General features: G+C 38.4%; 1 protein-coding gene across 1 annotated transcript in view; it reads right to left on the reverse strand.

Annotated features, from left to right (window-relative positions):
- TRIP12 (thyroid hormone receptor interactor 12) overlaps positions 1-27,433 on the reverse strand; it is a 125,042-nt gene that overhangs the window by 19,176 nt on the left and 78,433 nt on the right. The window contains exons 11-33 of the mRNA XM_090284905.1: positions 25,452-25,487; positions 25,263-25,358; positions 24,323-24,415; positions 23,980-24,141; positions 22,303-22,371; positions 22,048-22,213; positions 19,016-19,133; positions 18,746-18,902; positions 16,814-16,967; positions 15,498-15,726; positions 15,064-15,182; positions 12,896-13,103; positions 10,544-10,644; positions 10,170-10,341; positions 8,726-8,867; positions 7,736-7,927; positions 6,011-6,162; positions 4,609-4,766; positions 4,164-4,237; positions 3,883-4,082; positions 3,152-3,279; positions 1,658-1,809; positions 847-989 (exon numbers count right to left, since the gene is read on the reverse strand). Coding sequence (XP_090141031.1) covers positions 847-989; positions 1,658-1,809; positions 3,152-3,279; positions 3,883-4,082; positions 4,164-4,237; positions 4,609-4,766; positions 6,011-6,162; positions 7,736-7,927; positions 8,726-8,867; positions 10,170-10,341; positions 10,544-10,644; positions 12,896-13,103; positions 15,064-15,182; positions 15,498-15,726; positions 16,814-16,967; positions 18,746-18,902; positions 19,016-19,133; positions 22,048-22,213; positions 22,303-22,371; positions 23,980-24,141; positions 24,323-24,415; positions 25,263-25,358; positions 25,452-25,487 — 3,221 coding nt within the window. The remainder of the gene's footprint in view (positions 1-846; positions 990-1,657; positions 1,810-3,151; positions 3,280-3,882; positions 4,083-4,163; positions 4,238-4,608; positions 4,767-6,010; positions 6,163-7,735; positions 7,928-8,725; positions 8,868-10,169; positions 10,342-10,543; positions 10,645-12,895; positions 13,104-15,063; positions 15,183-15,497; positions 15,727-16,813; positions 16,968-18,745; positions 18,903-19,015; positions 19,134-22,047; positions 22,214-22,302; positions 22,372-23,979; positions 24,142-24,322; positions 24,416-25,262; positions 25,359-25,451; positions 25,488-27,433) is intronic.

The following is a 27,433-nucleotide window of genomic DNA, read 5'->3' on the forward strand; positions in this document are numbered from 1 at the left end:
ATATAAATTTACTGTCTCAATTAGAATCGGAAACCATAAGAAACCCTACATTAAAAACAACTCTTAATATGATAGAGCAATTATCAATATAACCAATAAAAATGGTTTAGACAAACTAATTTAGAAGAATCTTCGTAATTCTTACACAAAATTTATAAGTGGTAAGTAATAATGGATTACGTAGCCTTTCACTGTGGAATCTGAAGTTCAGCCGCTGAAACCCCACGTCTGAGCCGGGTCTAGTGGGGACGCCCTCTAATCCGTCCGCAGGACGCGCGGCACGACTGGCGAGCACTGCATTTAAAAATCTCATCCCCACTTCACCTTGAGGAGCTGAATGTTCATTATCTTTTGTGTCCAACCCACAAAGCCACATGAGCATGTGGCTAGTGTGACTAAAAAGCTCAATTTCTAACTTAATTTAATTTTAATTAACCTAGATGTAAACAGCCACATGTAGTGGCTACCGTACTGATCAGTGCAGTTCTACAGTCTCCAAGAACACAGGCTGGACCCAAGCAGTCTCAGGGAGCCACACGACTCGTCCTCTGGAACCCCATTTTATCACGGCAGAGGGTTCAGTCTCCTCAATCAGATGTCCTCGTGTACTCTCCTATTTCACGCAGACAGACATATACAATCCAGCAGCCCTATTACTGGCCCCAGCTGGCCTAGTCTGTTTGGATGCTAAAGCTACACTATTAAGCAAGCTGTGATCAAATATGACCATGTTACTAAACACATTTAGATCGGTTCACTAACCACTATGCTTTTGTAACAAAACTGATGAAGACCAACACACCGGTAACACCCCCAAAGCCCCCAGTACAGAAGTGACAGTCTTACCAGGTCTTTCCGAGCTCCGTGAGCCACGGTGGGATGTTTCCTGTCATGATAACCAAAGGATCTTGAAGCTGCCGATTTGCTTTTGCTGTCAACTTACTGTTATTAAATTCACTAGTTGGAATAATCTCCTTGCACATTGCATTCTGTAAAATGTTAAAAAAATTCTACATGCAGTGAAACATCAGGATTATAATCACCATCGCTTCCTTTATCCCAAAGTACGTATGTAAAGAGCCTACATTTCACCGCATTTCCAAATACGACATAAAGCTTCTCACTGGTATGTCCCAACCCAAACAACAATCCCCACAGCGCATACGCAGGTAGAACGCCCCCGCCCCCACGTGCCACAGGTACTGGCTCTCTCACTGACGTGGCGGCTAACGTCTCATGCACGGCCAACTCCTTTATTTTTCCCTACATTATATAAATATCGAAGACCACATGAACTTTCACCCAGTTCTTTACTTAATATACACCTTAACTTAGATAAATGAACTTTAAAGAATTTTAACTATAATAGAATTATGTTCAATTTCATGCTGTAGCTGAATTGAATAAATTTATAGCTAGAGAATATTTTACAAGTCTGCCAAGAAAATGAAAGCAAAAACTAGGCCAGGAAAAAAAGGGGAAAAGTTCCCTCTGATGAGTACATTGTGCTTCACTGGGCCAGGATCCCTGCATTTAGCTGAGTCACTGTTTCTGTTCCTAGTAGAACAACAGGAAATTCACAAAAATCACTAGACAGAAACTTAAGAGATAACATGAAATGAATAACACATCACAGAGAACTTGCAACATTACTCACATCATACAAATAATACCAGTATCGACTGATGGCATGGAGAACTCTTAAAAGAAGGATCACATCTAATGATGGGTCTTCAAAAGTTATATTTTCAGGTGGCATGGGTATGAGGTAAACTTCTAAAGGATTTGATACTGATGGGCACACTCCATCTAGAAGGCAAAAGAGCAAAGTTACGTGATGATCAAAGTTAAAGATGCCACGCCCATGGAGCCAGTGTTGCCTTACCGGGCCTCAAACAGTCTCCACGAGCTGTTAAGATTTAATGCTTGGTATCTTATTAGTGGGGTACTGGTAGCTGAACATTCTTTATCTTATACATAACTCATCCAACCTTATGAAATTTACACTTTCCATCCCATACCCAAATAAACATTATAAAGGACAAAAACTTGACTCGTTTGCATTTCTCCTTTATACCAGAAATAATAGCTAACAATTAAACAGCCAGAGGAGTAAAATCAAAATGCTTAAATTTGCTGTTATGGAAATTTCCTGTATATTTTATACCCAGTTTAAAAGAGCCACATGTAACAGACAAATATTCCCAAAATGTAAATCTGACAAAAGAGATTTGGTTATTTAATCCAAGCCTTAGAACAGGATAGACGTCAACAGTTTCCCCAGTAGGAGCTGTGATGACTCTGCTCTTATATTTCACCAAGTAGTAGCATAAAAATAAAAATAAATAAGAGTGGGCTTGAGATTACTGTCATTTACTTTTACTGAGCAAAGGAATTAAAAATTTTAACACTGCATAAAAGGGCAATTTTTAACAACAAAAACATAGAAACAAACATTTCAAAATAAAGACGTTTTTAAAAAGAACAAACTTAGCTTATGAGAAAAAACTGCTACAATGCCCTTATTTCTGTGGACCAGAGAAAATCTCATCAAACGACACCAATATTGGGAAGCCCGTGGCAGAGGGAGCCCCCACGGAATGATAATGCCGACAAGCGCTAAGGCATTATCACCGTGAGAGAAGAAAGAGAAGGAGGGCACCAGCAGAACTAAACTAGAAGAAAATACTGCCAAGGAAAACGACGTCACGTGGGAGATGCTGCGACGCCCTATTGGTCATTATAGTACCTGGCAAAATTTATTTCTTCGGCATTGTTAGATTATACTAGCATAATGAATGACAATAAAAATTAAAGGCCAATCTGCCAATGACCAGTCTCTTCTTTAGTGAATGTGTTCTGTTAATGAATTTTTTAGCCTTCATGCAAACGTAAGTTCTTGATGAAAAGAATGAGTTTTTCCCAATTTTCTTTCCAAACTTAATTTTGCAGATACTTAATTTTTCATTTTCTAGGCATTAAAGTCAATGGTTCAATTAAAAGCAGCCAAATTTAAGTATAATTTAATTTTTTTTACTTTACTCAAAGATTACACTGCTAGATACAAATAACTCACTGCCTTAGAAGCACAAAGGCGGAAGGAAGACGCTGGCCCGCAGCGGTCGGGGCCCCCCCTCACGTGACAGCTTACCGTGCCACAGCTCATCATGCTTTTTTGCATTTCTGGGGGACGTTTTTGTTGGCGCTGTTTGGGCTCTTCCTCTCTTACCACCAACACAATCTTTATTACTTTCTTCATCCTCTCTCACGGGTTTGTACCTAAAGTTAGAGAGACACAGGTAAACCAAAAGCATATTTTAAAACTGCAAATTATCCCACCATGCCGAAGTGCAAACCACAGATACCAGAGAACTCTCTGACACCTGTCCTCTCGCTCCCTGCTTATAGACTCGTAAAGTTATCAATGGCGCTGCTTCCCGGGGAGCAACGCCCGAGGACGGAGGCCCTACAGGGGTGCGTCTGAAAAGAACGTTCTCTTTAAATGCAAGCAAATAAGGAAGAAGTTGCATCCAAATGCTTCTGAGGACTCAGATGCCAAAATTTTTAATAAAAACACATTATCTTATACAGATGTTCTCGCCTTATTTAAAGACCTGAAGTGAATCTAGAAAAGTAGATATAAACGATAATTATACCCAAGGATGTTTTCTATCTAGCAGACCTAACGTTAAAGGAAGAAAAAAATGCATGCGCACGCACGCATGCTCACACACAAGGTAAAATATCTGAAGTGGCTTTTAATAATAAAATGTAGGATTTAAGGTCCCCTCTCCTTATGCAAGTCAACCATTAATATAAATTCCAAAACACATGCCTAGTGTCCCGGTGGGGGGAAAACAAAGCAAAGGCGCTGAGATTTACCAGATCGTGTGAGTCTTTGTCCAGATCCCAGCCCGCCCCAGAGGGTTGCTCTCGTCGTCCGTGGACTCCCTCTCGTCCTCGGCCTGCACGCTGAACTGCCGCACCGCCTGGTACACAGTCATGTTATACGGCAGCAGGTGCTCTCCGATGTAAAACTGGAGCCTGTGTCTCACGTTTCCTGAATTTAAGAACTGAGCAGCCTGCATAAAGCAAAACAGGACCTACTTAAGCTGCAGGCCCTGGACAGGATACGTGACAAGAAGGCAGGAACGGTACCTTACCAGAGACTCATCGATCTCCTCGTCGGAGCCGTCGTCATCACTGTCCTCATCATCCTCTCTTACTCTTCCATACCCTGAGGACACAAGAAGGCTGTTACACTCCCGGCATATTTCACACAGCAAAGAAAAGCCTACATATACTGTTCAAATTAACCCAGTCTTAGAAAAACACTTTGACTTACTAAGCAGAAAGAGCTAAGGAAAGAGCTAAGAAAATGCCATTTCTATCACATTCCAACAAGAAAAATTAACTCATCACCCAGTAAGCAGTCAACCCCTACTACGCTGAACGTATTTCTTGATACTACACATAAAACAAACGACGGGAACAAGTTCCTGATGCTAGGTTTTAACAGAAACAGCAATGAACAGGGAAATAATTCATACTCCTGAATATAATTCCATCCCAATTGTGAAAACATACAACACAGATTATGAAGAGTACCTCTGACTACAAGATATCTCTCGATAGCTTGTACCAAAGCTAGGGGGTCGATCTTGACAGGCCCGCCCTTCCACTGCTTCACATTTGCACAGTCTGGATGTCTCTGTAGCTGGCATTTTAACTGGTGTGTGTTGAAAAATTTTAAAGCCTGCGATCCTCTGTTAAGAGAAAAGCTCAAGATAATTTGTGAAAAAAAGTTATTCTACTATTTTTAAAATCAACGTAAATTCAAATAAAAGCAAAATAACACAAACTCTGCATTTTTCTTAAGGCACATTGTAAGTACTTACCCAGCAATGCAAGTAATTTATTATAAGTAACAAATAAAATAATTTCCACTGTAAAATTACTTTAAAAACTAATCTTTAAAATTTATTTTGCTGTATTAAAAAAATGTATTATTGTTGGCACACGAATTATGATAGTTTCAGGTCTGCAAAAACTTGGCTATTTCCTTTTGAATTAAGTAGTTTAACAGCTACACCAGGCTAAGTTTAACTGCTCAGTTCGGAAAAGTGCTGACAAGAGTAAGAGTGAGACATGGACAAGCTTCAAATATGGTTATCTGCAAGGTTCCCTAAAGCATGCAAACAGGGGTAAAGGAGAGACTATCCATTATATTGATATATATATACATATATGTGTAAATATCCCCATTTATACAAGTTTAGATAATTAAAAGCTTCATGGTTTTCTCAGCATAGCTGAAAATGTCCCCTTATTATAAAATGCTGCAGTACAGTATAATGATCAAAATTGAATACCACAGTTTACATTAAATTTCGAAGTAGAAAAAACCTAGTTCACACTGATCACTTTATCATTCAATGACACATACTGTTTTAATTCAACCAAAATTTTGAATGTTTTAAGAACATGTCAGATTGCGTATTTTAAAACTAAACTAATTTTAAAAATTAACTTTCTATTTTCCAGGCTTCTAGTCAAAATATTCTAGGAAGCTTTTAACTTCATGTAAAACACAACAATTAAATCCTACAATAAATTTTTTCTGTAATACCTCACAAGTCCTATAAAACTACTATACTATTGAAAAAATAGAAAGTTTTATAAAAACAGCAAAACTTCAAAAATAAACTTATTTGTTAAAACCCAACATGTTATAAGCACTTACATACATATGAAATCACATTACTGCACAGAATGTAAATTTATTATTTTCCATATTCACAAAATTCTTGAAGAAAAGCTTTATATATTAAAATATGTCGATTTAAGAAAAACATTACAAGTTGCCAAGAGTCACTGGGTCTCTTCAGTCACTATAGCTAAAGGTTTTTCAGGCAGACGGAGAAGTTACCAGACCCCTTGCCCCTTTACCTCCACAAGATTAATGAAGCAGAGTCCAAGGGCAAGAGCGTTCTCAGGCAATGGTCCTTACCTGCCTCCTGTCCCATTTCCACTGGGGAAGTCATGCACTTTGACTGGAAACTGTTCCATCTGACTGAGGCAGTTGTTCATCTTGTGAACTAACGCCAACAAAGGTGCGTTACCCACTGGTTCTACGCGTCCAACGGGCTCTTCTCCAGGAAGCTGAAGGTATAAATAAACCGACAGGTTAAACGAGGCCTCTTGAAAATGAAACACTCCTCAACAAGAAAGCTTAATGGGCAGTTTTACAAGGGGAAATCCGCTATTCTCTTTTCTTATTTTGATGAACTCATGGGGGAAAAGTTTCCAAATAAATTTCAATAAAGACACACTTCTGTACGGGCCAACAGTCCCTTATTGACAATTCGTAAGTCTAAAAGGCTTGAAAACATAGCTCATTTGGTGGCAAAAGCTGATTTAGACAGACATGAGGCTATGTGCAATCTTCACTTACCTTTATGTGGTAGAAATATTCACATGTTTCACTGCAAAAATCTTTACTGTGTATGGACTGATACTGGGAACCTACTAAGGATATCAGGTAATACATGGTTTATGGGCTATATTGTAAAACTCGTGAAACCCCTAAAGCCCGAAGGAGTTCCAGGTAAGAGAGGACACCTGTATGTAACCTTAAGTAGGAGAGCACACCATACCCAACACTGCTGCACCACTAACACCTGTCTCAATAACTGTGCCCAGGGAGCCCCACAAATTAAATGTGACTAAGCACTTTTGAGTGGAATTCTGAGTACAGACAGTCCCCAAATTAAGATGCTCTGACTTAAAAGTGTTGAATTTTACAATGGTGGAGGAGTGATGTGCATGCAGCAGAAACCACACTTTGAGTTTTCGGTATGACACTCTCATGATGCTGGGCAGTGACAGCCAGCTGCGGCTCCCAGCAGGATCCTGGGGGTCAGCAATTAATCCTCCACAGTGAACTGTGTTGCCAGCATATCTGGGATACAGGAGTCCCTCTCTATACCGCGGTTCACTTACTGCGGCCTCACCATATTGCGGGGTTTTAAGAAATATATTTAATTATTTATCACGGATTTTTCGCTATATCGTGGGATTTTGCGGTACTGTATACATATGTTGTTAAAGTTACACAGGCTTAAGAGTGTAGAATAAATGTAAGGTTCCGACTTCGTGGGGGGGGTGGGGGTGGGGGTGTGTGTCTAGAACGTAATACCCGCGACAAGTGAGGGAATCCTGTACTGTGTTCTGAGCACATTTAAGGTAGGCTAGGCCAAACTATGATGTTCAGTAGGTGTTAAATACATTTTGGACTTAAGAGGTTTTCAACTTAAAATGGGTTTATTGGAATGTAACCCCATTCTAAGTCTAGAATCATCTATGTTTTCATACAAAATGAAAATATATGTGTACGTCTACCCTACCTTATCGCTACAGCTACACTACGTCTGTCTTCCCATACACACACGCACACTGAGTTGTCTTGGAGAAAAAACAAAGACTCGAGATATGCTGACTATAGAAACTCTGACACTGGCGTCATTAAAGCGCCATTTTGTTTTACTGTTTACTTTATATATTTAAAAAAAAAGAAAAACGACCAAGGAATCCAACTGTGTGTAAGCAAGCTAGAAACTTGACCTCAATATCTTTACCAAAACTTCCTGGAAATTACTACTGGGATAAAAAGATTCACATTAGCCAACACTGATTCTTATAATAAGATACACACAAACATCATCAAAGAACTCACTGGAGAAGAAAAAAACACATGAAGGAATCTCTTCAATCTGGTGTCTCTGGTCACAGCATCCTTCTCACTTTTAGAGGTCAGGTACAGCAGCAGCTGCTTCACGAAGCCACTATGCTGGATTTCAAACGACGAGACATCCGACTCCGAGACGATGCTACGGATTTCTACAAGGCACTCGGCTCCACCGTCCGCCTGGGAGTCAGGAACAGCAGTTCTGTATTCACGTCAACAGCCCTTACCGAGCGCACAATTACATCCCACCGAATGAAACTGAATGCAGCCCCAATACCTTTTGTAAAAAGGGAGGGGCAGGGTGCATTCTCGCTAGATCCTTGGAAAGTATGACCTTTACACACACATTCACAAAACGTTAAATATTTCTTAACAAAAAAGTGTTCATGCTAACATAAAGAAAAATCTTCACAATTCAACCGAGAATAAAGAAATGAAGAGCTATAATATCAGAATGAAAAGATAAAAGAATATAAGGTACAGCTTTAATCATTTAAAATCTGAATGAAATGGACCATTACTTGAAAAACATATACTACTCAAATTGCTCAAAGTACATAAAAAATGTAAAAGATGAAGACTCCAACGAACTATAAAAGAGTTAATAAACCTTTACCCTCTCCTATCCACTATTAGATCCAAGGTAAAGAAGGGTTAAGGAGGGGCCTATCAACTCTAATGCCTGTAGCTAAAGAGGACTTAGAGACGTGCTTGAGAGACATTTCTGAAGTCTCTTCATTTGCTAAGAAACATGGAATATCAAAGACAAAGTCAAAGATGAGATTTCTAGTACATCAAATGATAAAATGATGAGGCATGCAAGTCAAGGGACAAGTCACAGAAACGCCAGTGCTAAAAGCACACAATCTGCCTAAGAAGTCTATCCACAAGAGTTAAATGGGCGGGAAGCTGCATCGAGAGGACAGGGTGCGCCGGAAGGCACTGAGACAGGCCCGCAGAGACGACGGGGCATGCTACCTGGAGGCTGAGTTGTTCAGTTGCGGCACAAAGTCTCTGGAGGACGTTCAGTGCAGGGTTGCTTCCATCCATGTTCTCAGAACTGAAGTAGCGCTCAACAAATTTATGTGCCTGCTCCTTAATCCAACCTTTAATTTTTTCTCTGCAAGAAGGAAAAGGGAGATATTCAAGGACTTCGATTATAATTTATGATCAAAGGCAAGTAAGTACTGCTACATATGAAGCCTTTTTTGGCCGATGTTTCTGACTAATCAAGTCAGACTCCACATCAATCAAATTAAGTTTCAGTTTGAAAATGGGATAAGATGTACCTGAAGAAATGCACATGTACTTAACATACATCTCAGGTCATTGCATGAAAAGTAAACAAAAGTTCTAACTTCTTAGTACTTCACAAGGTAGCAGTTCCCTAGGCTTCAGCTGGAAGTGATCTAACATGACCTACCTACACTGTCCTCTACTCCTGCTCCCGGGAGAGCTGGAAGTAAAGAACTACAGACCAGCAACAAGTACACGATTAACTGTTCGGTACGTGATTAACCACAGCTGAGACCTGGCAGTCTAAAATACAAATACTGATGGCTTCAGAAATATACTTGCTCTATTATTTTGACTTACGGAAATGCAGAAAAACCACCCCCAACCAACCAAACAAAAAGAGCCTGTTTTTTTTTTTTTTCCCAATTACATATGACATTTTAAAATTTCTTATCTGCAGAGGAATAACCCTTGTTGGTATGCTATATTATATCAAAAGCCAACAAACAAAACAATTATTAAGGATTTTCAAGAAAAATGTTTGAAAAGCCATAAATTGGTATAAAACAGGTTAGCTGGTAGTTTTCTAAGTTCCTAAAAAAGCCTCTCCTCTAGAAGACTTAAGTTACATTGTAAAAGGGAGGGGAAGGGTACCATAAAAGGCTGTGTTTCACGCGCATGCACGCATGTGCAGAAATGTTATTTTCCCATGTCTAGAACATAACTGAGGAATAGGTTTTGAACATTCATGACTCCCAGCAGCCAGGTATGAAAAGGAGTTTTAAAATGTAAGACTAGAACTAAAGACAAGGCCAGGTACAGGGTTTAAAAACTGAGACTCTGCCCTGGCCGGGTGGCTCACATGATTGGAGCAGCGTTCCATCACGTACACTAAAGGGTTATAGGGTCGATCCCCAGCTGGGGCATGTATGGGAAGCAACCGATGGGTGTTTCTCTCTCACATCAACATTTTTTCCTCTCTCCCTCTCTCTCTCCATCCCTCTTCCTCTAAAAATCAACAAAAACATCCATGGGTGAGGATTACAGGAAAATTGAGAACCTACTGCGTCCTTCAAATGTGCCCCTTCTGAGCGTACACTAACGGCCTCTGTCCAAGCTTCATCTCCACACGGCAAGTGCGGTGTTTTCTAATATAAGGACAGAATATAGATCGTCCCCACTTCACCTGTTATTGGATATGGTGTCCTTTGAGGCGGCCCTGGCAAGGCCACTAACTCCCGCAGTTCGTGCTGGTTCAATGCTGCTGTTGGACTGTGCACTTAACCGTCCCCAGGTTTTTGGATTCAAGCTTGCCAGGAAAGAAGATTTAGGTGACTGAGTAGTAGTGGGGCTTTTAGCTACGAAAAGAAGAAAGAATGATTGTTAAACCATTTTAGAGTAATTGATAAAATCCAACTAAATTTTAAGATCCCCAATCTTAATAGATTAATAGCCAAAAGCACTGGGTATTCAGGAGACTTCAAACTATCAGCAGTTTTAGGGAAGTACATATCGCTAACTGCTACCACCTCCCCTTCCCCTCCCCACCAGAGAAATTACCTTGATTGTCTACTTTGTCATCATCTCTTGGAGGTGAATACTTTGGCCTTCGTGGCCCTCGTTTTGGCAGTCGTTTTCTCTTTAGAACATCACTTAACCGACTATCACATGGGAAAATATGGGATAAGTTTAGCCATTACGGTAATTTATTATCACCACTCAATGAAAAGCAAGCTAAAAATGGCAGAAACAGGGAGTTATACAAATTGCCATAACAGGGTATCTTTAATTTATGACTCTTTAATGCCAGCTGTGCCTGTCATGTTCTAGAGGTATACAGACACAGAAAACAATTAGTATGGAAAACAGCTAGCCTTTTTACTACATAAACTACTAAAAATATAACCAAATAGAATACCTGAATACTCCCGTATTAAAATGTAGTACATACAGAGAAGTACATAAAACAAGCATGCAGTGTGAAGAATCAGTATTAAAAAGAACCATTCCAAGCACAAACTAAAAGATGTGTTCACCCTGAGCACCGTCTAGCCTCCCTAACCTAAATGACGAGCGCAGGGCACTGAGTGTCAGTATTATCAAAGCATTTCCCAACGCTACCCAAAGTAATTTCATGGTGTGCAAGGAAAAGCACATTCCAAATGAATGCATTTACAAATACTTTAGGGATTCTTTTTAAAATTACCTATAAACAAATGTAGCAAGTGAGAAGGCACAGAATATATTTTGAATTAGAATATGGATAGCATGTGTTATTTTCACTATTCTTAACAACTCTAGAAATAGTCTGAAATATCAGTAATTCTTAGAATAACAAAGCTACATACATAAGATGGAAAAGATGAAAAAACATTCTGGTTCAATTGGTCTGTGACACAAATAAAATCGGAAAAACTGAAAAATCCTTCTAACATCTGTCATGCCCATTGAAACGCTACAGGACAAGTGAACTTCCAACAAATAAACTTAATATTTGATTGAACAATTCCCCTTTACAAATTTATATGAACTTTACATTTGAAACCATATTATAAGGGAAGGGTGCCACTTAAAACTCTGGAAGTATTTGAAGAGAAATACTCTTTACTCTTTCTTTAGAATAATCAACTATTAGAACCTATAATAATCGAGTCTAATTTCTTAAACGGCTCAGAAATACTGCCTTTGTCTAAAATGCATGTCACTTCACCAAATACCTGTGACATTGCAGGCACTATGCCTGTGCTATGTACGAAAACCCTGCCTCACTTAGGGTGGACTGGAGCAGCGAAGGGGCGGGGGGGGGGGGGGCGGGGGGGGCGGGGGGGGGTTAGGTCAGACAAGGCTGCGAGGGAGAATGGAGGACAATTCAACTTGAGGACAGGGAAGGTGGAGGGTTCCCAGTATTCTCCAGGTCCAAGCTCCTTCAACTGGGCCCACTACATGGGTACCACCTACACTCAGCAGCTTCCTGAAAGTATCAGCAACTGCGTTCGAGGCCCCGTCTCTGCCCAGGTCCCACTGCTGAAGTGTAAGCTAAGGCAGACAACCACCACCAGGTGGCACCTAAAGCAGCTGAGATCCTCAATGAACTAGATTCAAAGGACGATGTTACCTTGCAGTTTAAAAGATTAATTTTTTTAGACCCCAGTTATTATGTCTTTTAGCAAGATCTACTTTTCAGCTTAAAAGGATTAAAAAAGGAACATTATACCCTGAATACATTCTGAATTTCAGAACTGAGCTGGGTTCATCATGCACCATTCATACAGCAAAAATAGTAAGTTTCTAACATCAAAGAAACAAAAACACTTTCAGAGTGTGATCCATTTCACCATAACAAAATGAAAACCAATATGGGGATCTGGTACTGTTCTCAGTAGTACGGTACAAAAAAGGGATTAAAAACAGATAAAGAGGCAGAAGGAGAAAACTTTAATTAATAACTCCCACTATCGTTTAGTAAGCACGAAGTTCCCATTTGCCAATTAAAGATAAATGGGAAATCAGGTTTGTTTTTTACTTTCTATTTTAAAACTTCTATAGCACATCAGTATCTGGATGTCTCAAAGCTGGTGTGTCTGCCATATATAACACTGAATGATTCAAGATAAGGCAATCAGAAATGAGGGCTCAACCCCACAGCTCTAAGTACTGTGTGACCCCGTGCACGTCATTTACTTTCTCTGAGCCTTAGCTCCCTTGTCTGTCAGTGGAAACGGACCACACAGCTCTTGTGGGTCCCAAACACGGCTCAACACAACAGGTCTGCAACAAGTAAACATCTAACAAAACACAGATGAAAAAACTGCAGACATGCCCTGTCTCTGCTACTTTGTCCCGTGTTAGTCTCAGTCGCCAGGGCCGAGTGAAAGGCAAAGAGCACAGGAGTCACCACACAACTCCACTTACCCTTGAGGGCTCAGATCTAAAGAATCGTCTCTGCTGTGCTGCAAGCTGGGGGAGCCCAGGTCAGCTGCAGCGTTAGTGGCCGCCGTCGCTGTTCCACTGCTGACTGACGTCGTGGACCCCAAGGATCCTGACCCATTCGTGCATGCCTTTGGTGGGCTCGTCAACAAAGACTCCGATTCTGCTAAGTGTTTTACTTGATGCATTACACCTAGATAGCAACACGGATTAAAACAAGTCAGTTTTAATCAAGACCACTTCCCCACCATTACTAAATCTCTTAATGTGAACAATGATATATAGGGAACGAATAAATAATCCCTAAATCAAAAAGCTACAATGAGACAAGATCTCAGTAATGATGCTGATTAAAAAATAATAATAATAAAAGCGCACCAGCGCTTTCATACCCTTGGGAAGTATACAGGAGAGCTAAACAGTAACATAGAAGGCAGGGGTTCATTTCCAGGCTAAGATCACGGGAGGGTATATACTGAGCACGGGGGATGGTCCAAGAACTATCTAACTGTATGTATGCAATGATGTGTGTCTGCATGCATATAAGCACATGTTCACATATTCACATTTTTCTGGGGAGGAGTCCAGACTTCTCCATTAGATTCAAAAAAAAAGAAAAGAAAAGAAAAAATATGTCCAAATTAATTCGAACTTCAGGCCTTCATCCCACAAATATTTGTGGCAATCATAAGCTAGACTGTGTGCTGGGTACTAAGGGTACAACCACGGACATAAAAAAATGAACTGGCACTTACTTACTGACCAGTGGGAAGGAAACCATTTGTAAGGTAATACAAACAGTGACTTTCTTATGAGGAAAAGCACAGTGCTGCTGGAACGCAGAGTAGAAATGAGTGACATATGGAAGTGAAACCTGAAAGAACAGTGGCCCTAGCCGGACGCAAAGCACTAGAACTAATCAAGATGCCTCCAAATACCTCATAATGTAAAAGCTACCGGGGGCAGGAGATTCAATCTGATGGCATAACTGATCATATCAAAGTAGAACCAAAATCTCTCTGGAAAAAAGATGGATTCTGATATACTTCCAAAACAGAAAGATCGAACAACAAATCACAGAACATCAAAAACACAACACAGAATGGAAAATACAGGATACTCTAAGCTAAAAACAAAAGCACATGCCAAATGTTTACGTGAGCATCTATTTGTATATACACCTGGATACACCTGGTTTGTTAACCACAGGCATTATCTCTGGGAAGTGAAAAGAGTCTGTTTTCTATTTCATGTACATATGTGGTGCTGGACTTCTTTGAAAACGCATTGTTATTTGAACAGGACTGATAGTAAGTGGTGAAAACCTCTTCCCTTATGATTCAACAATATTACACTAGCATGCCTACGGCATTCTCAAGATGTGAAGAAATATGAATCCAGCATAAGAAAAGGCAGTCAAAAAATGGAACAGAGACCATGTGCAGAAAGGACGACGCCTGCTGGGAAGATGGAACACAAAGCTAAAGATTACTTGAGGGAAAAACACCATTACTTCCTGTACCCTCACAAGACCAAAGTATCCTAAAAGGCCAAAAGAGCCATCAAGAGATTTCTGTTGATGAGAAAAGTCTGAATATCTTGGCAGGTTTTCAAAGAATAAAACACCTGAATGAGTGATACAGCTTCATCTTTGAGGTCTTCAAAAAAAAAAAAAAATGGAAAAGTATCATCTCTCCTGGGCTGATTTCAACATTCAAATTCCTCAAATTAGAGAACTGGACTAATTGCATTCAGAAGATTCCAAGCCTTAAAATATTCCATTATCTACACAATGAATTATAAAATAATCCTGTTTCAACTGTTCTGATCTACTAATAGGATTCATTGAAAAAGAAAATGACCTCAAGAAATCTTTTTGGGCAGCTGTAAATTATTAATATAAAAAGAAAATCAATGATTGCTTCTGGCTCATAACATTTAAATCACTGAAACTTACTAAGTGTTCACCAACTGACAGTGAATCTCACACAACCTTTATTAATAGATTTATAAAAGACCCACTATATATGTACCATACTTGAGCTATAAGCTTGCAAATACCTTATATAAAGAGTAACAATGTAACTGTCATTAAAACTATACTTCCACTGAAATACTATTTAGACTCCAAGATTAATCATGAATGACATTACCTTCTCTTCTGAAGTAAACACTAAAAATATCAGGTAACTTCTGCATTAAGATTTCTGCCATCTGAAGGGCTCCAACTACTATCTTCAGGTCTTGGCTTGATAGCATGGAAGCAATGTGACTAAAAAGGAAAGCATTTGTATATAAAATATTTGTCTGAATTTGATTAATTATTTTGGCCATACCACTTTAAATTTGAGAGCGAAATATTTTAATTATGGAACCAGTCTACTAAAACAAAAGCTCTTCTTAAAAGCTCAACTTTTGTTTCTATTATTTATCAAAGGTGTATTAGAAAGACAACAGAGGGCTCAAGATACTCTAAAGCAATTGTTTTACGTTTATTTTCTATATTACACATTATTTTTAAAGATTTCTGAAATTACTTGCAGGTAATTGAATTTCTCAAATGTTTTCACTATTTTCATGAACACACCTTGAAACAGCATGGTTTTTCAGGACGTCCTTCAGAAGTTCGGCATCAGCAAAATAAATTATCCTAAGAACCGCTCTAAGGCACTTATGTCTGACCGCAGGCCCCGCCGAGGAGCTATACACTTCATAAAGAACCCCAAACAGCGTCTTAATGAAAGACTTAGCCAGCTCCGGGTCCTCTTTCATTAGCTGTGCTCGAGCATCGTCCTTCTTTAACTCTGAGTATCCACCTGTCATAAAACATGCAGGACACTAAAGTTACAGATTTCAGAAACAAGCAATCTAAAGCACTCAAGCGAATGTAACTTTTGAAATGCTGAAACATATTTAATTATAAAACAAAGCAACTTATCTAATGTGATCACCTGGGATCTATAAAGATACCACAGGGATCATGAAGACAAAATTCAGCCAGCTAGAAAACTACTCACCATCCCAGCCAGCCCACCAGAACAAGCCACAACACTGTGCCTGTCATTGTACTAACCTGTGCTCAACAAAATACTGCGGATATTTCAGTATTAACCAGCTAAGCCACCAGTAAGAAATAAACAAGAGTTCAAGAAGTGGACAAGTATTTAGTTAGAAGCTATGGAAAAACAAGATGATCTGTCATTTTCCTTAGAGATAAAAGGTGACTGATGAAAAGTAAGCTCCAGACCAGAGGCTGGCTAAGATTGGTCCACAGGCCCTATGTGGCCCATCATATATTTCAGTAAATAAAATTTTACTGAAACACAAACAGCCATTTGTTTACATACCGTATATGCTGTTTTAGAGCTACTAGCAGTGTTAAATAAATACAGGGACTGCATAGCCTGCAAAGCTTAAAATAGTTACTATCTGGCCCTTTTCAGAAAAAGTTTGCTGACCCCTGCACTCTAAGCTAGAGCTTCAAAGGTAATGAACTAAATCCCGAGAGAAATAACTGTCAGACATCTGAAAAAAAAAAAAAAATCAGTCATTATTCTTCATTAGTTAAGAAGAGAATTTTGGTGGAAATGTATAAAAGATTGGAAAAAACTAATCAGATGGGGGGGGGTCTAAAGGTAGAATAGGAATACTAGAGTCATATTTAAAAAAAAAAAACCCTGCATGGGCCAATTCTGATTAGAGCACAAGACACTGCTAATCACGTATGTAGAAAGATCACAGGAAAGATACTGGTTAAGAAATACTGACTCATTTGTCAAGCAAAATCCATGATAAAAACAACAAATTAATTACGTTTAATAAAGACATTCAATGAAAAAATTATTATTGCAAATATTATTCACATGACAATATACTACTACTTTTAATTCAAAAAGCACTTACTAGTGTTAGTATTGGCTAAGGGGTTAGGTTTTCTCTGAATGGCACGTGCTGTTCCCGTGTCCTCATTGATTTGCTGCATAGAATTAAAATCAATAGTATAAACTCGTCCCAGAGTGGACAAGCTTATCTCATCCTCACCGACCTGATGGGCTGCCTGAGAGCAAAGAGAGAGAAACCTTGAATATAACCATGGAGAAATTTAGTAACTTAAGACACAGCAGGGGAACCTCCATAAATGCTAACTTACATATTTATTTCATCAGGTTTTAAATGGTAAAGTAACAGAATACGGAATATTTAATAGTGCAGACATGACAAAACTCATTCATTAAACAAATCATTCTCAATTAAGCACAAATATACACCACAGGCTCTATCAGGTCCCCCGAGACATAAAACGGGAAAATCTCGATGAAAGATCCAGTCCTGACATGAAGAAGACACCAGCTCTTAAGATATTGCTGATAGAAAAAAAACTTATTATCCACAAATCTCAGTATCGAATTCTAGGTTATAAAGTTATTTACATCACAAATTCTTAGCAGCCCACCAAAACCCTCCTTTAAACAAAAGAATCCTATAACATTATCCTTAGGTGAACAAAGAAAACACGACACTTAGAGGACGTGCTAAGACTGTAAGGAGCACAGCTGGAAGTAAGAGAGCACCCCTAACCCCTAGGGGATGCAGGCACCACACAGCACATCTGCAGAATGGGACAGTCTGATTCACACTGTCTGCTTGACTTTATACATCCTAAAGAAGTGACAAAGTACTCATTCATATAAGAGTCCAAACTATGGAATTCCTAGATTGAATAGAAGATAAAACTCTTAGTAAAGACAAGACAAAAAGTTAATAGTGAAAATGCAATTATCGAAAAAATGCTAAAAAAAAGAATATTTAGTTAGAGAACATGACCTGCTTATACACTAAGGCTAACAATGCATAAAAGACAAGTCCTAGTTAACCTCCTCCTAAAAGCTGGCTCTGAATTTAGATATTTTCTTAACTTTGTACAAGTCAGTGGTTTCGAAGTTTTTCAAAAATTCTTTTTTAGAAACTAACTGGGGGAAGACATCTTTAAAGAAGAATGTCTGTTTAAGCGTAATGTTCTAAAAATTCAAATATCACAGTTTGAAATTAGAAAATATATTGATACTAAAGATATCATATATTAGCAATACATGCAGTATGGCATTTCCAATAATGCAGTTACCAACGCTTCCTGAACTAGGACAAATTTTTTAAACATTTCAGTGCAAACTTAATATAGAAGTATGAAAATAAGAATAAAAATACACATAACCCCCCCCCCAAAAAAAAACCACTGTAATTATCTTGGTGTATTTCCTTCCTATATATTATCCCCCTCCTATTTTGCTGAGTTCCCAAGAGTTACATAATTTTGAATATTGTTTTCATTTATCATTCCATTATATGCCATAAAAATTTATCCCATTAATGGATTATAGGAGCCTATGTATGTATCACAATTTACTTAATAATTCACCTAGAGATGGCTATTTGTTTCCCCATTTTTGCTCTTAAAAATATTGAGAAACAGCTGTTTTTATGTAACTCTTTGCTTTTGAGAAATTTCTTTTGGACATAAGATAGAAGGGACTTCTAAAAACATATGGCCTAACTCCTCCAATGTTTCCTTTCAGAAAGGAGGAAACTATGGAACAAAGAACTGAAATTACTTGCTCCAAGTCAATCAGGTAGTTAGCAGCAGAAGCAGGACTAGAACATCATGTTTTCTGACCTGAACAGAAATGAGGACCTTGTTCTCAGGAGACAAAATGAGAGAATCTTGAGTTAATTCAAAATTGAGCACATTTAAGTACACATATCCACCCTCCCCAGGCCAGCCCTACACCCACTCTCCACCAAATAAAGCTCATTTAAACGGTACGAGGAAACTACTACCTCAATGATCCGGCTGTCAATCCTGTTATAGGGATGCCAAAGGCCGCGGTCATCACGCCACTGCCATATCGCACCATCTGTGTTCTGAGCATTTCCCTTCTTTAGCATGGTATCAACAGCAAAAATGCCTTCTTTTGGTAAGCACGGCATAAGTTCACTAGAAAAAAAAAGTGCCATTATTTTAATATGTAGCTTCCCAATATATTAGTAACTGTCAGGTCTCTAAAGTAAAACACCCTCTTATAAAACAGTTATTAGCTTGATCTTTACCAAATCAGAGATGTCAGTTCATACAGTTCTTGAGGGCTGCGTGGAACAAGATCAATCTGTTCCTGACAGCTTCCATTGGAGGCACCACACAGGAGGAAATGGAGCGTTTCTGCAATGTCTGTAAAACCAACACAAAGAAACAAAAGCCTGTGAAACTAGGTATATTACCTACTTCATTTTTAAATTTTTTAAACTAAATCTGTCAGGGTTACATTGGTTAATAAAATTATAAAGGCTTCAAATGTAAAATTCTGTGATGCATCCTCTGTGTGTTGCACTGTGTGTTCACCACCCAAAGCCTAGTCTCCATCACGATCTGTCCCCCTTCCCTTCTCTTACCTCCCCCTCCCCCTTTCCCTCCAGTAATCGCCATGCTGTTGTCTGTGTCTATGACTTTGTTGTTGTTTCTCTTTGCCTTATTCCCTTTACCTATTTCACCCAGCCCCCCAGCCCCCCACCCCCTGACAGCCGCAGGTCTGTCCTGTAAGTCTGTTTCTATTTTATTTTGTTCACTAGATAAGACCACCCACTATAAAAGACAGTTACTCCCTAGGGGGGAAAAAACAATCAGCACTGTTTCTTCTTCAGCAATATACTACTGAAATTAAAAAGTAAAAAAATCCAGATGGGTTGTAATAATAAACACCTAAGAAAAAACGTATAAAAATTATAATGATCTTTTCCCGAGGATTTCAGTTTCAGACCTTATCTTCTAGCTGGACATCTAATCACAAATCCAACCAGAGACTTCAGGAATCTTTTATTATTTTCCTTGAGCAGCAGTGCTTTGTACAAAAAAGTGCATTTTAACCCTCAATTCAAGTCTATTCATATATTCGTCAATTTAATTATACTGAAAATGTGTGGCCAATAAGATAAAGCAATGAAATGCATCTGAACCTTGCCCTGACTGGTGTCAGTGGATTGGGCATCGTCCTGCAAATCACAAGGACGTTGGTTGGATTCCCAGTCAGGGCACATGACTGGGTTGTGGGCCAAGTCCCTGGGGTAGGGGCGTGCGAGAGGCGACCCATCAATGTTTCCCTCCCTCTCTTACTTCCTCCCTTCCCCTCTCCCTAAAATTTCATAAATAAAATCTAAAATAAAAGCACATCTGAATATTACTGTATTTTGTGACCAGGAAAGGCAGTTTCTTACAGAAAACATTAAGCATGTCATCTAAAGACAAAATCATTAAAATATCATCTATCCTAAGTTCCCATTCCCAGAAGACATCAGTGTACGGAAGACTTCGCGTGAACCAGTCTGATGTCCTGCAAGTGGGAGTCGAAGCTCTCGGCCTCGCTCTAACAGCTACAACCTTAAGACAGGGCTGACTCTGTTGGTGGGGGGGATTGCATATACAGTATGCATATGAAAAAATACATATAAACATTTCATTGAAATATTTTGCTAGTTATCAAGGAACGTATTCACCGTTGATTTGGGCAGAGGCATGGATAGTTACATCTCTGCCCCATAGACAATTCACAAATAGTAAATGTTAAAAAAATTTCTTGAAAAAGTAGTTTTGGCAACTTTACAAAGAAATGTGAATACATGGCAATGGTACATAAAGATTCATTAATTCTTTTTTCTTTTTTAAAGAGAGAGGGTAAGTGGGGCAGAGAGAGGGAGAGAACCCTCTCTGCACACACCCCGACCAGGGACCCAACAGCAACCCTGCACGTGCCCTGACCTGGAATCGAACCCATGACATTTTGGCTTATGAAACAACTCTCCAACCACACTGGCCAGGGCCATTAAATTTTTTAAAACGATCAAAGGATGACAACGAAATGTAAAGAGAAGAGTTTCATGTTTCCATTGTATTACCGTTGTAGAAAGAAAGTATGCCTCGTACCTCTGTATAAAGTATGTGTGGCAAACTTCCTGGAGTATGCAAAAGAGATGAAAATATTCATCGTATTAAAAGAAAAAATATCCAAAAACAACAGTTAGGCAGCTATTTCCCAAACCAGTATTTAGGGAAATGCTGTGCCATAAAGTAACAAAAGCTAATCTGTACTCAAACCTCAAAAAATTCAAAGGGCTCCTAGGAATTTCAATAAGCAAAGTGTATTCTGACCACACAAAAAGGTACTATTTAGACCTTTCCCAAACTTATCTAGGCAGAGCACCTATTTCATGGCACAAGAAACAGTGTGTTCCTGGAATACCAAATTTGGGGATGACTCTATGATTTAAGAGGAATCTTATCACTAAACCATCTCAGCAACATTATTTTTCTTAAAAATTCTGTGCCAATACACTAACTCACAAGTAATGCAACTGAAAATAAAGCTGAGTTCCCCTTAAAAAGGGAGTTTAGCTTATACTTAGTTAATAAATTACTAATTTAATAATATAGTAATAAATTATACTACTCAATATTCTATCTGAAGTAGTGGGATGGATCAAAGGCTATTTTATTAGTGAATATCATCCCCAGCTCCCAAGGTAATAGCCTCAGAGATCAGAATTATGGATATGAATTTACACACAATTATAGGTGCTTCATACGAAAGTGATCAATACTCTACTAGCAACAATCATAACATATTATTTGAATTCTATTGTCTTCAGACATTAACTTGTAAAATCTAAGGTTTAAAAAATAACAGTAAATTGCAATAGCAGGGCAATAAAACTTTATTTCCTGAACACTGGGTAGGTTTGGAAGGGCTCAGAAATACTACAGCAGCAAAGATCTGAAACATTCATCTGTGTAAGTTCCAACATCTTGAGAGAGGGAACGCATTCAGAACCAGATGAACCGCTAGGAAACCTAGCATTACATAACTGATATTGCAGAGAAGGCAGCCATCTTCTTTAGCCCTAGAATCAGCAAGGGTAATATACTATACACTTTCTTTCAAAGTGTATGTAGGAAGCATTACTGCATTGTCCCAACACAAAATTATGACACATTAATATTTTTATTATCCACTATCTATGATATCAGCAATCCCAAGTAGATTTTTTTTAAACCACTTTTCTTGCTTAAAGGAGAATAATCAAATAGCACTTACTTTGTTTCATAAGTTGAACGGCTAACGTTGGACAGTTGGAACACATCAGAGAGAACATGCGAACCACCATTATAAACATTCCAGAACTTAAAATTGGTGGGGTCACTACCAGTAACTGTTGAACATTTGTAAGCAAATCTTTGGAGGCAACCTGCTGGAGTAAATTCTTCACAAACAGAAGAAAAAGAAATTGTCATCTTGTGATTCAGTAATTTAACAGCCTCATGAGAATACCCCCACGGACTGAACGCTCACCTCCTCGTGCTGGAAGTTGTCCACCAGACGTGCAAAGCAAAGGCAAGTGCTTTCTACTGACTTTTTGTCCTGTTTTTTAGATAAAGGAAAATAAAGGTTGTTAGTATAAAACATTTTCACTGTCATACATCATAACCTGATTTTCTTCCTAACCCCAAACTCCTCAAGTCTGGCTGAAATAAACGTGAGCTTTGAAAATACAATGCGCCTAAGCAAGGGCTTCTAAGCAAGGTGTAATCGATAGTATCAGGATATCATGGCAGAAAGAATCAAGACTGGTAGAACCTCTCTCCATCATTAAGGCCCCAATAGATAACAGCACATATACAGAAAATAACTTTTTTTACTTCTTCATTTTAATACCTAAACTATTATAATTTTTTTTAAAAACCTATCCTCCTAAAAAGCATCTCTGGTAGAAATATTTACTACATACACTAAAAATTTGAAAATAGTTAAATACATGTGTGAACCCGAGGTTTAGTGATATGAAAAACTAGGTATAGATTTGCTATATTCATTATGAAAATAGTCTGGAAATACTATTAGAGTGGCCTCATTGAGAAAACGTTTTAAATAATCCAGATAAGAACAAAAAGAACAAGTTAATGGCTTAGCCAGTGTTTTCATAGACCATGTTTTTTCCTAATAAATGTGCTTCTGATGTGAAAACTAGACCTGCTTGTGCAAAAATGAGAATAATTCTGGTATTACAAAGTCTTACACCTTCACTGTCACTAATTGACTAGAAGAAGTGGAACAAAAGTGGCCAACTACTTAACCTCACTGGTTGTCACGCCTACTTCCAAAATAAGATACTGAGGTCACGGCTAACCAGAGAACATGCTTCTAGCTTCCATAAAGTCTATCTCAGCCTAATTAGTTTTTAAAAATAAATAAATGAATGGCAATACTTGTGTCTTGATCATCTTAGAAGAAAAACACTCGAGATTTTCACTAATCATTATTATTTTAGCTATTTTATGTAAATTCCTTACTTAACATATTTTATGTACCTAATGGCCCCAAAATTTTAAGTGTACTTTGTGACAACAGTAGTGTAAAAAAGACTTCTTTTTAAAAAATCTCTGCACCAGTAACACTTTAAAATATTTAATTTATATTTGCAGAAAGTCCAACTTCTCTACAACACTGAGTTGAGGCCTCACTCGTGATCTGCCCTCCACCGCAGCCTCTATAAGCTTTGCTTCTCATCAGCATTCACAAGGCCCGCTGAGTCTGTCTCCCAAATAACTGCTCCTGCTTCTCTCCCCGAACAGCTGCAGTCTACGTTTTCCATTTCACTTCTATTTGGAACATGTTTCGTGTCCTAATCTTATCCTCCTAATCTTGTCTGTCTAATCCAATGCCTTTCCAAAAGGAAAGTCTGATCACATTACATAGTAAACTCTCCATTTTTGCTAAAATAACAAATTTATCCCTTAAAGTCAAAACAGTTGAAGATATCAAACATAATAATGTTCATATGCGTAAACCCACCCAGATTTATGAAATACCTAATACAACACATGAGACTGGATAACACGAGAGAAGTGACAGGTCAGAAAATTTCCTATCTACATATCTAGTTGAAGGGTGTACAACCCTAGTTAAAAATGACATTTAAAAAATGCTAACAAAAATGTGTATGACACAGAAAATAGCTTCCCATTTTACCTGGTGGGTTAGCCTTTGGGTAAGTAATGGGAGGGAGTCCGCCACGAAGTGGAACTCATCCGGCGTGATACTCTGGCAGCAGTTGGCTGCGATTGCTAGTGCGTTTCTTTGGGCGTTTATGCTGAAGAACTCCAGATACAGCAAGCAGTCCGCCAAACCACCCTGAAATACAGAAAACTGTTCAAGTAAACAAACACCCTTTACAAGCATTTTAAAAAGCCTACTAAGAGGCCTAGCACGCCACTTTGGAAACACCATGTGCCTAGCAGAGACTGCCATTGCGGAGCTGCGGGTGTAAAACCCAACTTGAAATGGAATACGGTGCTCCGGTGCTCGCACTTACCGCCTGCAGAATGGCTTTACTGTGTCTCCGTGATAACATCTCCAAGGCGGTCAAGGCCTGCTCGGCCACATCAATGCACTGAATCACCTGCAGCTGGGAACATACAAACAGGCAACCTAAGGTTATCACTCAAGTTCTTTTCTAGTCACTTATCGTCACCGGGTTTTCTTCGATTTCCATCCATCTATATTGGCTCTAACATGAAACCCCCCACGGGAAACCGGCTTACGCTATAATGTACTGCCGATATAGCTTCCAACTACTTTGCTCTGTTTAAAGATAGGAAAAATGTTTTATAGTGATAATAAACTATATCTAATTACATAACTTTATAATTCTTCATATTTAAGATAAATGGGTTGTTTTACATAACATATTTTTAAAACCAGTTAATTTTTTTTACATATTCCAAGGTTATCAGAAAACAAATTTTATCATGCATCAAAAAAGAAAAAGACCCTTAGGATGGCCCCCCAAAAAACAACCTACCACATATGAAAACAATTCCCTTTCTCCACTGACTCACTTTATGACCTTGATGAGCAAGGCACTGTCTGCGTCAAGCCTTCTCAGCTGTAAAGTGAGGGTATACGCGCAGCTATAACCTCACTGAGATGTTTTCCAGAAATAATAAAATTCATTCTAATCAAGTGCAATAAGGTCTTCTCTGAAAGATTTTAATGTGGTAATTGCCATTATTAAAAATTATAAGCCTGGGTTGCTTTTATAAATGTTTTATTAACATCAACTTTAAACTACTGCTCTGAAATATATTTCTGAACTCTTGGCAGAAAAATATATTTTACTTAATGAATGCTAAAAAGCATCTTTTAATGTGGCCTCACTATGTGATGCACTGCTTTAGAATTCAGAAGTCATGAGACCTCAGCTTGACAGCCCCCACTCCCGCTTTTGAACAAACTGGGCGGAGCAGGGTTACCTTTTCTAGAAAGACAGGAATCGCATCTACGACCACAGCAGATGACCGAGGAAGGGCTTCCATCATGTAAGTTAGCGCCCGACAAGCGTGGTTCATCTAGAAAACAAAAGGGCATGTTTTCTTACTACAACAACAACAGCCTCAAAATATCAATCTGGAGTGTTTTTTAAAACTGCAGGACATACTTACAATATCAAAATTATGCTCCATCTGCAGTAATGTTATCTGTTAAAAGATTATTACAGAGTATTAGAAGCTATCTATATACTTAGAGAAAAGACCTAGAGGAAGTATTGCTTCCTCTACTTCAACTGAAATGGAAAAATATGACTAAAAACTTTTACCATAGAAAAATCATGTCAAGTTAAAAACCCAGGATGCATGCACAGGAAGTGATTGTAGGACGGCGTGACACACACTAGAGTGCAAACCCGGGAACTCTGCCGGACAATCAGCACACCATGACCCACATCAAAAGCAAAGCGCTCCTACTGCTTACTACCCAGCCTTCTAGTGCCTCTAATCCACCCCCTCTTCCGAAGCTCATTAACAAATCACTGAGCACCTAACAGTGCCTAAATGAACAGAGCAGAAATGAATTGACATTTGTTAAATTAACAACTGTCAGTACAGGTTCAAGACCATGGCTCTTGTGAATAAGCTTCTCTGAAGCTGAGATAAGCAACATTTAACTCAGATGTTAAATACACAGCAGTATAGGATTTAAACAATATTGGTCATGATCAGAAACCAATTATGCACTAATTAAAACCTAAATTAATATATCTATTCTACAAATACATAAACAAGTCTAAAAACCTGATTTTTACTTTAGTTTCTCTTGTGGAAAAGACCTTATGCAGATTCAAGCCATATTTTTCAAAGAAGGGAATGCAAAACTACTAGGGGTATACACTCCATTCTCCGGAAGCAGCCAATCTACCAAAAAAATTTCCTATTTGGGGAAACAGAAGATCATTCACTGTCTTCTAATTCAATGTAAAGTCTTAAATGCACTAAATTTAAACTATAAAGTACCCTTCAATTAAATGCATAACTACAATAACAGACATCAGATATTCTATTCAATAATCATTTAATAAGTGTCTTCTTGGCTCTGAATGGTACTGGTTACAGAATGAATATGTATTTCCAGAGGTCCGGATAAGTCCTTTTGTTAAAACACACACACACACACACACTCACTATTTCAGGGTTAACAGCACTCTATTTTTCAAATCACCTACAATGAATCAGTCAGTTAAAACACCTACTCTAAAACTGAAAGAGACTGTCATGTTAACAAAAAAAATAACAAGTCCAGTTCTTGAGGTGGACTGAACTTTATATGACGGTATTTGGGAAGAAGAATTGTTTTAAATAGATTGATTCCCTTCCATTAAAACGACTGCAGTCACTCAAGTGCATAGATAATTGACAGATACATATTCACAGTATTCAAGTGTGATAAAGATAAATCTGGACAACTCGTTAACAGTCACTATTAATAGCATGAGCTGGCCCATGCAAGTCTAGTAAGTACTTAAATCTAATCAAACCAGCAACTTAATTTGAATATGTGTCAACATTCCTACCTAGACTTAATAGCTTCTTTAACTAATAAAAACTGCATTTTAACAATAGACAGTGTAAGGTAAACCTAGCTCTTTGTTGCTATTTTTTAATGAACAAACAAGAAAGTTTAATTTGGGTAACAAGGCAATTATCGAATAAATCTGTACTTTGAGCATGAAAAGTAGCATAGGCCAAATGTAAAAAAAAGAAGTACACAAGGCTAAGACTGCTTTCATGAAACATCCAGGAATCAACATGCAAAGCTTCATTAAAGTGGAGCAAGCTCTCATTATCCAAAGGTCTGAGAGGCAACATGTAAAAAAAATTGTTTTAATCTTTATTAGCCCCTGCCAGACCCAGCCATCCAACAACTAAGGACAGGCAGAAAAAAAGGACTACGTCACCTTGTATTTGACTGGTCTTCATTCAACTCTCTCCTTAACACTCGGCTTGCTCCGTAATTTGATAATGTGATCAAATGGGACAATTTGACATACCAACCATAATTTCATTTTTGTCAAGTTTATTAGATATGTAAAAAAATCTACATGATATTTATTTTTAACTTCCAAAGTAAAATATGCTATGAATGTGTT

The sequence above is a fragment of the Furipterus horrens genome, unplaced genomic scaffold, assembly GCF_987537825.1.
Source record: "Furipterus horrens unplaced genomic scaffold, mFurHor1.1.pri manual_scaffold_1, whole genome shotgun sequence".
Lineage (NCBI taxonomy): Eukaryota > Metazoa > Chordata > Mammalia > Chiroptera > Furipteridae > Furipterus > Furipterus horrens.